A 13,133-nucleotide genomic window follows, 5' to 3' on the forward strand; every position below is an offset into this window, starting at 1 on the left:
GGCAAGTCGGAAGGCTCAGCTGCTTTCTGACCTCCCTGGTATGAGCGCTCTGTGCCTCACTTTTTCTTAACTGAACTCTCTAAAATCCGACACTGTTCAACAAAGCATTTCAGAAGCCAGGAACAAACAGCCAGAGTCTGTTCGTGCTCTCTGCTCTGATGGCAGCTGAGACCTCTCTGCTGATTGAACATAAAACAGAGGAAGCAGTGTGCAAAGAAGAGGCATCTTCCAAAGCAGGGAATCCCAGAATGAATCCTAGCAGGAGCCCCTGGGATCTGGGTTTGTGATTCTTTCTGACTCTGCAAGTGGTCTGTCATTGCTCATTTGTCCTTTGAGAAGCCTCGAAATACATCTTGCAGCAAATGCCGTCCACCTACCTGCCATCTGCACAAGAACCAGATGTCTCTGATTACCAACCTACCAAGGTGCTGCTGAACAATGGCTGTTTTTTTAGTTGCTTTTATTGACCACCCACTGGCCTCGCTTTCTAGGGTGAAGGCAGCCTGGGCAGGATGGCAGGTAGCCCAGGGCCACAGCCAGCCCCGCTGTCCTGGCTCACAACCACTTGCTGCTTCTCATCTCCCTACTGCCCTGGGGCAGCTGTCTCCGGCTCAGGCGAAGAAAGAGGAGCTAAACAGCACAGCCTCCGGTGCAGACCTTCAGAGCAAGCCCTTCGTGGATGGAGCTTATTCTCTTTAAAAAAACAAGCACACTTCTGATGTCACCCAGCCAGGGTTCTGATGTCCATTCCCCCAAAGGTCGCCAGAGAGTGTGCCAGAGTGTGTAGGGCTGCCTGGTTTAAGCCACCAACTGAACGACTGCATTACAGACGGTCAGAGCCCGAGCTGCCTCGGGCCCTGCCATCCAGCCTCCCTGTTCTGTGTACTGTGACCCAGTGGGAACGACCTCCCCCAGTCACACAGGTGCTTGTGGCCAAGCTGAGGCTAGAGTCCATGCCTGTCCGCTGCTCACTCACAGGTGACTCACGCTCTGTAACTCACCGGGCCACGTTTCAGCCCGGGGTGGGGGTGGGGACATTTCTAGGGTGCATCCTCAACAGAGTAGACAAAGTCAGGTACACAAGACGTGGACTCATCACAGAATGTGTAATGAAACTAAAGAATGACTAATGGTGCAGTGAGGTCTTCAGGGTCAGTCTGCCATCTGAACAGGTCAGGGGAGATTTCCAGCACAAAAAAAGGGTGGAAAGAGAGAGGAAGGAATGAGGACAAGAATAAAACCTGGGTAATCTGCCAAACTGACAACGGGCTCCCAGGTAACTGAGATAAAGGCACGAGCATGGTGGGAGAGAAGACGCTCTTTAAAAACAGCACATAGCGTGGAGAACAGATTTCTACCCAAAGGCTCTCAATCTGACCAGGAGACTCCAATGGGAGAGAGGGGTATGATTCTCAACTCTCAAAAGGATCCACAGGAGAATTAAAATAAAAGCAATTACTGAAAGAGCAAATGACTGTTAAGTGCTGTTTTTCCTAGAGGAACAGGAGACATGAGCTCTTTCCACCAGTGGCTGGAGTTCACCATGTATGAGGTGGCTTATGACCCCATCACCCCTTAGAAATTGTTCCTCAGGACGTCTGTCTGTCCTGGGAAAAAGGTATTGACATATCTAACTACCACTGACCGCGAGTCTACCCTGACGCCCTCTGCCAAGCATTCCTCATGATCGTGTGCCCACTGGCATCTCCACTGGAGTTCTGCCTTGGACAGGACTGTCCCCTGAACACCTGTTGGTCTCACTCTCAAGTTCCCACACCACATCACAACCCGGAGGCTGCCTGGTGTTCTCTGCCTTGTGCCCACAAATTCACCCTGGGGCCAGCAGGCTGGGGCACCGTGCCTGTGGCATCCCTGCACGTCCAGCTCCCCCTGGAGGACTGTACACAGCAGTTGTGATCGTTTCTGGTCTAAAGCCCAGAGGGCTACAGCTGTCTGACTGAGCGACAGGTAACCCGAGGCATGAGCGAGCTGTTAAGCTGGAGCCCAGTGGGGCTCAGGGTAGGGTTGGTGAGGGCAGCATCGGACACATTTTCAATCGGTGTTAAGAACTGCAAGCATTTTCTCGTTAAAAGAAAATCAAATAAATAATAAACGGAAAAGGGAAAAATAAAGAAAAAGAGTGACGGAATAAATCAAAGAAAACCCTTCAGAGTGGAAGAGTTTCTTTTCTGTAATAAGCTGCTTTTACTTTGTTTCTTTGGCTCTCACTCCATTGTTGGAGCCTGATCCTCAAAAGATACCCTAGAGGACTCCCGGAAGTCGGGGTGTCTCAGGTCCATGAGAAATTTGGTGGGAGTGAGAATATGAGTAGAACCTGCGGGAGAACAGAGGCCGGCTGACTGCTTGAACAAAGGTACGTTACCGGAACATGCCAACTTAGGCCTACGTTTTATGCAGCCAATGAGGTGCGAGAGAGCGAGACGCACGCGCACGCGCGGAGCACACGCCGTGCACACGCGGCGCATGCGCACATGGGCCGCGAGGACGCCCAGCATGCACAGAGCGGGCGGGGCCGCACAGCGGGCATCAGCGGTCTGCACCAGGCCTCTCCACCGATCCGCAGGGGCGACCCTGTCTCCCCCGGTCTCCACCTCCCAACAGGGAACCTCACGTCGGGCCAGCGTGGAAGAGGGGGTTATAGCGAAGCCTGGCTGTGACGGCTTCTGCCCAGGAAAGCTGTGTTTGAGCAGAGAGTTAGCCAACACGCTCATGCAACACGTACGCAAGCAGGGAACACTGAGAGCTCTGGCACAGGGCCCTACGTAACCAAAAAGGAAAGAACACAGGGAGAAACGGTGACCAGACAGGGGAGGCTTCAGGGAGTGGGGAGGGGAGGGGGGTGCGAGCTCCCCAATGAATGGTGGTATCTGGAAGGCAGGTTGTGAAGACAGTGCCAGCTCCATCTTGATACACCCAGGAACGGGCCACACAGACTGGTCTGCAGAACCTGCTCACTCTGAGAGCTTGGGGGGCACTGCGCCTTGGTCCCCCCAAAGTGGAGGTATAAAACTGACACATCTTATTGAGATCAGGGCAAGGGCAGGGCCCAGCCAGGGCAGTAGGTGCTGATCACCTCTTGCCAATCAATGTTAAGAGGTACTCTGGGCAGGTGCAACTCCATTTTGTTAAGGGCAAGATGGGACAAAAGGAAGGCATCTGAAGAAAGCAAGATTTTTCTCAGCTCACTCTTCCTCTTCCAGCCGAGAAATTGGAGAAGCTCCTGTAGGCATGAAAAAGGAGAAGAATCTTCTCCTGCTGCCTTAAGTCAGCTCTTATAAGTTGCTTCCTTTCTTCTGGAAAACCAGCAGGAAATAACCAGAAGGGGTATGACAGACCCTGAAGTAGTAGGAACTGGCTGGGGCAACCCTCAGCAGAGCCCAGAAGTCAGGCCAATATGTTTCAGGCAGTATCTGCTCTCACTCCTCGTCTGTGCATCTCCAGCTGACTGGTAAAGGAGCTGGTAATCATTTACCTTCCGTTCACTGTGCGTCTTCTGGATGTGAGGCTGGAGGCCAGGAAACTGACACCACCCTACTCCCCACCCCCCAGCCCCGGGGCCAGCACCAGGCCTAGTTCAGGCTGTAAGTGGGTGCTCTTAACCCCATTTTCGTGGGTAAGGAAATAACACAGCGTGGAGAGGGGAGGCACACTTTCGAGGTGACCCACGTGGCAGTGGCAGAGCAGGAATATCAGCCTGGGTCTGTTGGAGCCTGTGACCAGGTTCTTCCCACCACATGGGGCTGCCACTCGTCAAGAGACACAGTGCAGACGTGAGGAAGGAACCTTCGCTCGTCAGCGTCTGCCGTCCACAAACGTGTCTAGAGACTAAGTTTTTCAGGGGCAACAGAGAACCGAAGACAGAATGAAACACCAAAGCATGGAATGGAGTCCAAGTGCAGTGAAGCGGCCCCTTCCCTCTAGAAAACACGCCCCACTCACCTATGAGCACTTCCCACTTTCCGTTGGCTTGGGTCACCTCGTAAGCACAACGCATCTCATTCAGGCTCACGCCCCCCAGGATGAAGATGATGAGGCGAGGACCACTGCGGTACTCCCCTGGGGCCTTATTCTTATGCCAGTGCCCATAGCGGGCGCTGGGGCAGGAGAGAGGGGGAGGGAGAGGGAGAGAGAAAGATAATCATGTTTATCTGCATCCACAGCATTTATACTTCATACCTCCACGACGTGTTACACACTCGTTCTGTACACCAGTGACCGAAACAGAGTAGACGCTTAGCGAGTGTTGGCTGAACTGAACTGCAATGCAAATTATCAAGCGCTCTGGCTGCCGGGAGAAGAATCACTATGAGCGCCTGTGCTGTGACCCCGTCATGCAGGCAACAGACGGGTTCAGGTCGGCTTTAAAGCTGGACGTTCAGCAGCTTCACCCGCATGATGTTGGTCCCGGTGTCTCCCCCCAGTTGTACAGTTCTGGGCTTGTCTGGGACACTCTCTGGAGGGAGCGGTGACCACAGAGTCCGGGGCCTGTCTGTAGCCGACACATTGATTCACTGGACAGATGTGCACCAGGCGCCTCCCTGGGCGAGGGCCGCCCTAGCACCGAGGAGCTGACCTGAGTGAGATGTGGCTCTTGCCAACCAAGAGCTCAGGCTTAACAGGGGCGGGTGGGGCGAGGAGGGTGGCGGGAGGATGCAGGTCTGCATCGCGCCCCAAGGAGAGGAGCTCAGTGCCGTGGGAACAAACACGGGGGAGGGCCTTCTAGTGCTGACCGGGCATCACTGGGGAAGGCTTCCTGGAGGAGGTGACACCGAGCTGCCTCCTGAACGACAGGCATCTCAGTGGCAGGACAGTTCCCCAGGTGCCCCCCAACTCGCGGCCCCGGCTTCCCTCAATGGGCCTTCACCTTGTCCTCAGAAACAATGAGAAATTGGTTGGTTCCAGGCTAAGAAAATGGGGAAAACAAAACAAAAATCAAAACAAAATGAGGGGCCATCTCTTAAGAAGATCATATATATTTTTTCTTGTGTGGAGAATTACGTTGAGGATTTTAAAGTGTTAAATCAGCCTTGCATTCCTCAAACAAACCCTTCAGCAAGATGCATTGCTCCTTGTATATGCCACTGGGTTTAGTTTGCTAATATTTTATCTATAACATTTGCCTGTCTGTGCTTGAGGGAAGTTTTATTTAATGCCATTTTCAGATTTGCTTTTAGGATCATGTACTCCTCATAAAATAAGTGGGAAAGTTTCTTCTCTCTTTCTAGTATCTGCAAATGTGTTAATGTTGAGTGGTTTCTTCATAAAATACCAGAATTCACCATTGCATCCATTGGGTTGGGAATTTCTTTTGTGGAAGTTTTAAAAATAACTGGGCTCCCCTGGTGGCGCAGTGGTTGAGAATCTGCCTGCCAATGCAGGGGACACGGGTTCAAGCCCTGGTCTGGGAAGATCCCACATGCCGCGGAGCAACTAGGCCCGTGAGCCACAACTACTGAGCCTGCGTGTCTGGAGCCTGTGCTCCACAACAAGAGAGGCCGCGACAGTGAGAGGCCCGCGCACCGCGATTTAGAGTGGCCCCCGCTCGCCGCAACTAGAGAAAGCCCTCGCACAGAAACGAAGACCCAACACAGTCAAAAATAAATAAATAAATTAATTAATAAAAAAAACCCAAAACATTAAAAAAAAAAAAACTAAAAAGTTAATAGGGGTCACTGAGTTTCTATTTTTTGTCAATTTTTGTAATTTGTAAAATGCATTTGTCCGTGTCATCTAAATTTTCAATTAAATTAGGATAAATTTGAAACAGAACGAGGAGAGCAAGGCTTCTCTGAACAGTGGAATCTTTACCCTTCTTCCTGACTTAGGACAGCATTAAAGCCACTTTCCACATCGCGAAGGCCAGCCCAGAGGACCTCACAGTCACTTTTTTTTGCCTGTGCAATCATTTGTTTGTCTGCTGTTGTCAGCCAGCCTGGCCGTGGCACTGTGTGGGATTTTGTATTCACTCCAACGCCGGCAATAAACATTTGGCCTCCACTGGCATCATGCAGGCCTGAGAGCGATGACAGAAGGGGGGGGCGGTGGAGAGAGAAGACTGGAGGGCAAAGTACGAGTAGAGGCACATGTATTGAAAAGTGTTACCCTGGGAGCCTGGGCCACACACACGAGGGAGGCAGAGAAGAGATTCTGGAGGCAAAATGTGTGCCTAGTGTTGAGAGTCCCAGGGACTGGCCGTGGAGATGTGGCCTGCAGAGCATAGCAGGAAAAGCTTCTGGATGAACATGGCAAGGTGGTGAACAAGAGGAAGAGCTTTCAAAAACATGCACAAGGCCTCATGGGCGGCCAAGAAAACACAGAGGGCTGGAGAACCCAGAGATGGAAGCATGGATTGCTCTCTGCTCACATCTCCAAGCTGAGAAATGTCTGAACATCACCAGGTACGTGGCAGAAATCCAACAGACCCAAGGCATCCACATTTCCATCATCCATGTTTCCATCAAGGATGAATCTGAGAAATGTGGCTCTATGCAGATGATGTATTCATCTCTTTCTTAATTAATTACTAAAATTAACTAATGAATGAAAACTGAAGACAGAATACACCAAGTGCCTACTACATGCCAGGCTCTGTTCTAGGCACTGAGGATAAAACAGACACAAATCCCTGCCCTCATGAGGCTGACATTCTAGTCGGGGGAGACTGGCAGTAAACAAGGTAAATATTAGCAGCACACTAAGCGGTGGTGTAATCGATGGAGAAAAAACAGGGAAGGGAGACAGGAAGTTGGGGTGCTGTAATTTTTTCACTATTTTCTGTAATACTTTATTGAGAAATAATTCATGTATCATACAATTCACTCATTTAAACTGTATAATTCAGTGGTGTTCAGTATAGTCACAGAATTGTGAGCCATCACCACAATCAATTTTAGACCATTTTCATCAACCCCCAAAAGAAATTCTGTACCTATTAGCAGTCGCTCCCCATTCCCCAACCCTTACCCCCATCCCCAGTTCCGAGCAACCACCAATCTACTTTCTGTCTTGAGACTAGCCCGTTCTAGACATTTCATATAAATGGAATCATAGTGTATGTGGGCTTCAGTGATTGGCTTCTTTCACTTAGTATAATGTTTTCAAGGTTTGTCCATGTTACAGCATGGATCAGTATTTCATTCCTATCTCTGGCTGAACAATATTCCATTGTATGAATGTACCATATTTTTTTTATCCATTCATCAGCTGATAGACATTTAGGTCATCTCCACTTTTGAGCCATTAGGAATAATGCTGCTAGGAAGACTGGTGTACTGTAATTTTAAACAGGGTGGTTAGGGAAGATGGGAGAAGGTAACAATTTATTAAAGACCTGGAGGAGAAAAGAGGTGAGCCATGCAGAGATATCTGGGGACAGATCATTTCAGGTAGAGGGAAAAGCAAGTGCAAAGGTCCTGAGGCAGAAGTAAGCCTGGTGTGTTCGGGGAAGAGCAAGGAGGCTGGTGTGGCTGAAGTGGGGGAGGAGTAGGAAGTGAGGGAGGAACGGGAAGCCAGGGGCTGAAGGGCCTCATGGGCCGCTGCAAGGACTTGGCCTGCACCCTGGCTGTGACGAGAAGCAATGGGAGGGTTCTCGAGGGTCGTGCAGCGTCACAGCAGGACTGCCATGCGGCTGCTGTCCAACCACACACGGTGCCACTTGCTCCCTGCTCGCTTGCTCAGGGACTTGCACTCACCTGACCGCGGTGGTGCTGAAGGAGGCAGAGGAGCGGGTGGAGATGTACGGGTAGTGCTTGGTGTCAAGTCTGTCTTCAATGGTGTCCTGGAAAGAAGAGACACAGCTATCGACCGGCCATCTCTTTGCAAAGGGCTGACGCAATCAAGGTAAGACAATTCGAAGAACAAGTCACTCAACCAGAACCAAGGCCAGCTTTGCAACAACCAGAGCTCCCCTGCCCGCTGCCTGCTGCCGGGCGCCTCATGCTGTGCTCGGAGCGGGCGGACCAGATGCTCCGTAACCAGCAGATACAATGGGATAAGTTTGTAGGTCTGCTCTTGAAGAGAAGTTTTTTTAAAAAACCTGCATTGGGCTTCCCTGGTGGCACAGTGGTTAAGAATCCGCCTGCCAATGCAGGGGACACAGGTTTGAGCCCTGGTCCAGGAAGATCCCACATGCTGCGGAGCAGCTAAGCCCGTGTGCCACAACTGCTGAGCCTGCGCTCTAGGGCCCACGAGCCACAACTACTGAGCCCACAAGCCACAACTACTGAGCCCACGTGCCACAACTACTGAAGCCCACACACCTAGAGCCCGTGCTCCACAACAAGAGAAGCCACCGCAATAAGAAGCCCGCGCACCGCAACGAAGAGTAGCCCCTGCTCGCCACAACTAGAGAAAGCCCACACGCAGCAACGAAGACCCACACGCAGCAACGAAGACCCAACGCAGCCAAAAACAATAAATAAATAAACTTAAAAAAAACCCCTGCATTAATTTTTCTTGCTTCTCTTCCACCCTTTTATGTTCCATGTGAGGTTATAAATGTCGCATCCGGGGCTTCCCTGGTGGCGCAGTGGTTGGGAGTCTGCCTGCCAATGCAGGGTACGCGGGTTCGAGCCCTGGTCTGGGAAGATCCCACGTGCCGCGGAGCGGCTTGGCCCGTGAGCCACAACTGCTGAGCCTGCGCGTCTGGAGCCTGTGCTCCGCAACAAGAGAGGCCGCGACAGTGAGAGGCCCGCGCACCGCGATGAGGAGTGGCCCCCGCTTGCCACAACTGGAGAAAGCCCTCGCACAGAAACGAAGACCCAACACAGACAAAAATAAATAAATTAATTAAAAAAAAAAAATGTCGCATCCTGTCCAATAAACTCCTGACCCATATCATCCGTCTTGAAGACACTAGGCATGGGCAGTCTCTCAGGCAAGCTGAGGCCTTACAGCCTCGGTTACCCAAGGGCCTAATTATCTGGTGGGTGGATCCAGCTACCCACCCCCTGCTGCCGAAAAGTCTACACTCCTAACAGCTATCGTGTGAAGCCCACACATGTCTCTTTGGGGGACTGGGGTTGTGGGGGGGAAGGAAAAGGGAGCAGAGAACAAAGGAGGGAATGAGACAGAGCGGTTGATCCACTCTGCCAAGCAAAGAAACGTAATTGGTTTCAAGATGTCTCATGTTCACCCATCTTTTTGGTTTGTGGGTTTTAAAAATAGGAAGCTGACTCACTATATATACTTAAAATATATTTATTTTAACATACAATTCAGTGGGAACACATGGACTGCTATGAATTAACAAAGGGATCCTGGCCAAGACCTTTCATTCTCTGGACCCCAGTCCTGTCCACCTGTCAAGGGCAGGAACTGGAAAGACCATCTCCAATTCCCACCCTAAAGCTCCCAGGGTGCGTCAGGATTCTACACAGGGTTTCCTCGACCTCGAGCTACAAGAAGGGGAGGAAGGGGCACCGCTGGGCTACCTGACTCTCACAGATACGAAACACCTACTATGCGCAAGGCTCGGCGCCAGAGGACACGTCAGGTGAGGGCACAGGACCAAGGTCTAAAACGATGAGCCAACACAGCGAGCAGCACACACATGTAAAGAGCACCCCTGACACATGCTGTGCGAGTCCAGGGAGGCCTCTGTGGTGCTGGGTGGGCAGACAGGTGGGCCAGTGTATGGGACTTTGCAGGAAGGCAGGGTTCAGGAGGTGGAAAGGAGAGTGAGAACTCCAGGCAAGGGGCAGGGTTGAACAGAAACATGATCGGCAGGGTCTCTGGCTGACGTGAGGGCTGAAGGAGGGGCGCAGCGGGAGAGGAGGAGGATGGGCTGGGATCTCTTTCCAGAGGCCCTCCCACCCTGCTGCGTCCTTAGCGTGGCGCTCCTTACTCATAGGAACTTCAGGTGCTGTGACGGGTTTGGTTCCTTCGGCTGCAGTACCATTGAGAGGTCTCTACTGCGGGGCTCAATCATGCGGATCTGAGGATCCACATCTGACAGCCTCCTGGGGCTGCTCTGCACAAACCCTCCAAGGCCTGGGTGCAAGTCCCCGGGTGTCACCCCCACCCGAGGGCAGGTGAGGCTGAAGCCTCCGGGCCTCAGGTGCAGAGCCCCGGGCCCGGCTGCCCTTGTGCCCTCGTCTCGGCCCGCGCTGACCTCCATGATGTCTTTGATGATCGGGGTCCATCGCGAGAGCTGGTAGGTCTGCTCGCTGATGCGCTCCTTCCGCTCTGGTTTGCTCCTGCGACGCAGCGTGGACTGAACGCAAACACACGAGACGAGGCTCTGAGTCAGCGCCTGGCGAGGCCTCGCTGGCCCCTGGGCTCCCTTCCGGGAGTCAGCCCTGGCAAAGACTAAGAAGTAGGGAGCTTTTCCTGCAAAAGCCTGGACTATGCCCCGTGGGCTCCAGCCCAAGAACCTGGAGCAAACTTGGTTCTTCAAAGCCAGGAAAAATGGCAAACGTGGGTCAGACGGGTAAGTGCCATTTCTCACAAATGCAGGGAGTTAAAAAAATTAGTTTGTTGTCAATTATAGGAGAAAATACTGCTTTGGTGTGACTTATCCTTTGATTTTGCTTCAACAGCACGGGATGCACTGAATGAATCATCTCTGTTCTCATTTGGTCCCTTTGTGAACAAGGGCCTGAAAACGCCAGATGGCCCCCAGTCACAGGTCTCTGGTCTGGTGGCTCCGGAACAAAGCTTTTGACTCTAAGATTCCAGAAGGAGTGCACCTACAACCCTGCTTTACCAGCTCTGAGGCGTGAGCTGACTCCCTGCAGGAAGTGGGGTTCCTACAAGCAAGGTTCCTGGCGGGGGGCTCTGAAGAGTCCTGGAGCCCCCCGCCCGGCCTCTTCCAGAGCTCATTGCTGGTCAGGCCCCCCACACCTGACCCCACTGGGTCCTGAGTCATTGTCAGAGAAGCAGACCCAAAGGTGGCAAGGCGGCGTGACACTAAGCGTTGTGTTCGCAACCTCACAGAAGATGCTGAGTCTAAGTGTCCTACGGCAGAGCCAGGCTGACTCAAGACACGTGGGACAGAGCTGGTATGACTCCTATTTGGGGCGGGTTCACAGACACAGCTCGGCTTTGTGACTATGTGTGCCTCCTTGATGTGCCCGCCTGGGTTCCTGGCGCTACACCTTGATTTTATTTATACCTCTACACCTGCATCCCTCTGATTTTATTTTCTCTTTCTCAGTGTTGAGTGTGTGTACTGTAAGCTGCCTTAAGTCAGTCAGGGGAGAAGAGATGAGAGCTGCTGTCTCCCCTCTGCCTCCCCCCGATGCGAGGCTGGTGCTCACATCCGTGACGATGGGCACCCCGAGGTGGGCCATGTTGGTGATGATCTCACTGTCCTCCGGGGGGATCTGGGCGTGCTGGATCAGCTTGTTCAGGTTTTCCTCGGTGATGCCTGCGAGAACAAAACCCCGATCACCACACCAGCCCCTGGACATCACACACTGAGAAGCAGAGCTTGGGGAACAGTTCCCCTTCTCCTCGGGATTAGTGGGAACTAATCTGCTCATGGGATCAAGTTTACTGTAAGACAAGACAAGATCAGGACTCCAATTCCACTCTAGCCTACGGGCTATGACCATCAGCAACTGCCCTTCATGGTCTGTATTTCCATCCGTCTCCTGCTTCTCAGCCGTCACCACCATCCCTAGCCCACCTCACAGTCAGCTTGGACAGGAGAGCCTCTGTGTCCATCTTTGGCACAATGGACACCTATGGACACTTATGGGCAACATATGTGGGTAAAAATCAGTTATTTAAAGGCTCAGATTACAAATGTGGGGCAAGTTAAAAGTATCTAGCAGAAACGCTCTAATAAACTGGCCATAAAGCCAATAGACTCTCCCAGCTGTCCCCACCCTGTCCTCCTCGAATTATCCTGTCCCTCTGACTAACTCCAGAATCACTGGGGGATGCTCAGCTTCTAGTTGCAACTGATCTGCCTACATGACATTTCCCCAGATGTAAAGAGTCCCTCAGATCTTATTAAACACCCCTTTCCTTCCCTTTACCTTGTCTTTTACACTATTTTCCACTTTGTTCTCTCTCTTCCAGCTGCCTCATTTTCCCCAAGAAAGGGCTTAGCCCCTCCTCTATATCCCACCGTTCCTACCATTCTTCAAAAAGATGTAGAGAAGGATGATGCGGATTTTGTCGTAAGTGCTGACATTCGCGTCCAGCAGAATGGGGACAATGGCTCTCATGGGGTCCTTGATCTTCTCCCCTTCAGCATCCGTGCCCATCGCCAGGTCCTGCAGAAAACACACCATGTAGACCACATTTCTGGCAACAGTCTGGACAAATGGTAACTATTAGAAAACTGGTTCTCCATAAATGTCTGGGATGTTTAGTTTGGTTGGGGGAAGGTCTTCAGCAGGTGCTTATGCTCTCAATTAATTAATCAGAACGGGGGTAATCAGCACTGGTATCTACGGCATCAGTGAGAACCGAGGAAAGCCCCAGGCTTCGCTTTCCAAAACCAGGAACCACGCTGATTTGCTATCTTATTTAAAGGCAGGCTGTTCCCTCCAGGTGAGTTCCAGTGTACGTGTGCCAATTCCTCATGGAAAGCCTCAATCCTGGTAGGTCCTCAAGAGGGACAAAGCCCTACAGAGGGATCGGGGCTTAAGGGGATGCACTTCCCACATGTGAAAAGCTTCAATATTATAAGGTGCCTCCGCCTGGCTGGACTCTTCCTGCTCCACTCCCCTTGGCACGGAAGGCTGTGCCCGCTGAGTTTTAACTACTCTAGGATTTTAACCTCTGTTTTTAATCTTCCAACCACTTTTAGGGAGAGGAGAAAAAAACATGGGCTCCCTGCAAATCCCACTGAAGGACATGAAGGGGGAGGGGGTGCTAACAGTGGGACTGAAGATAAAGAGTGAAGTAAGCACGGTCTACGGCCCCGCCCTTGCAACTCAGGCAAGAGGCGGATCCATTCTCAACAGGCCCGAGAAAGAAGCACATCAGTCTCAGCAAACCAAGAACGATTTGGTCTTGTTCTGAGACCAGCGGCTGCAACTTTCTCTGGAGCTCTTACAGAGGTTGCCGGAAGGTTGCCTTTTTTCTCTCAAGATCCCAGGAGTCCGTAACGAGCATGATCTCAAGCTCGGGCCTCTGCCCAGCCTGGGCCAGAGGAA

The 13,133-nt window shown here is 51.9% G+C and overlaps 1 protein-coding gene across 4 annotated transcripts in view; it reads right to left on the bottom strand.

The window, feature by feature from the left end:
- Nucleotides 1-13,133, bottom strand: part of STXBP1 (syntaxin binding protein 1) — a 69,827-nt gene that overhangs the window by 5,130 nt on the left and 51,564 nt on the right. For 3 of the 4 annotated variants that reach the window (XM_061199886.1, XM_061199885.1, XM_061199887.1), the window contains 5 exons: nucleotides 12,107-12,245; nucleotides 11,280-11,389; nucleotides 10,133-10,234; nucleotides 7,713-7,798; nucleotides 3,961-4,115 (listed from right to left, as the gene is read on the bottom strand). In XM_061199886.1, coding sequence (XP_061055869.1) covers nucleotides 3,961-4,115; nucleotides 7,713-7,798; nucleotides 10,133-10,234; nucleotides 11,280-11,389; nucleotides 12,107-12,245 — 592 coding nt within the window. Of the gene's footprint in view, nucleotides 1-2,209; nucleotides 2,336-3,960; nucleotides 4,116-7,712; nucleotides 7,799-10,132; nucleotides 10,235-11,279; nucleotides 11,390-12,106; nucleotides 12,246-13,133 lie in introns of all 4 variants that reach the window. The other variant, XM_061199888.1, reaches the window with a different exon arrangement.

This window comes from Eubalaena glacialis, chromosome 9, assembly GCF_028564815.1.
Source record: "Eubalaena glacialis isolate mEubGla1 chromosome 9, mEubGla1.1.hap2.+ XY, whole genome shotgun sequence".
Classification (NCBI taxonomy): Eukaryota; Metazoa; Chordata; class Mammalia; order Artiodactyla; family Balaenidae; genus Eubalaena; species Eubalaena glacialis.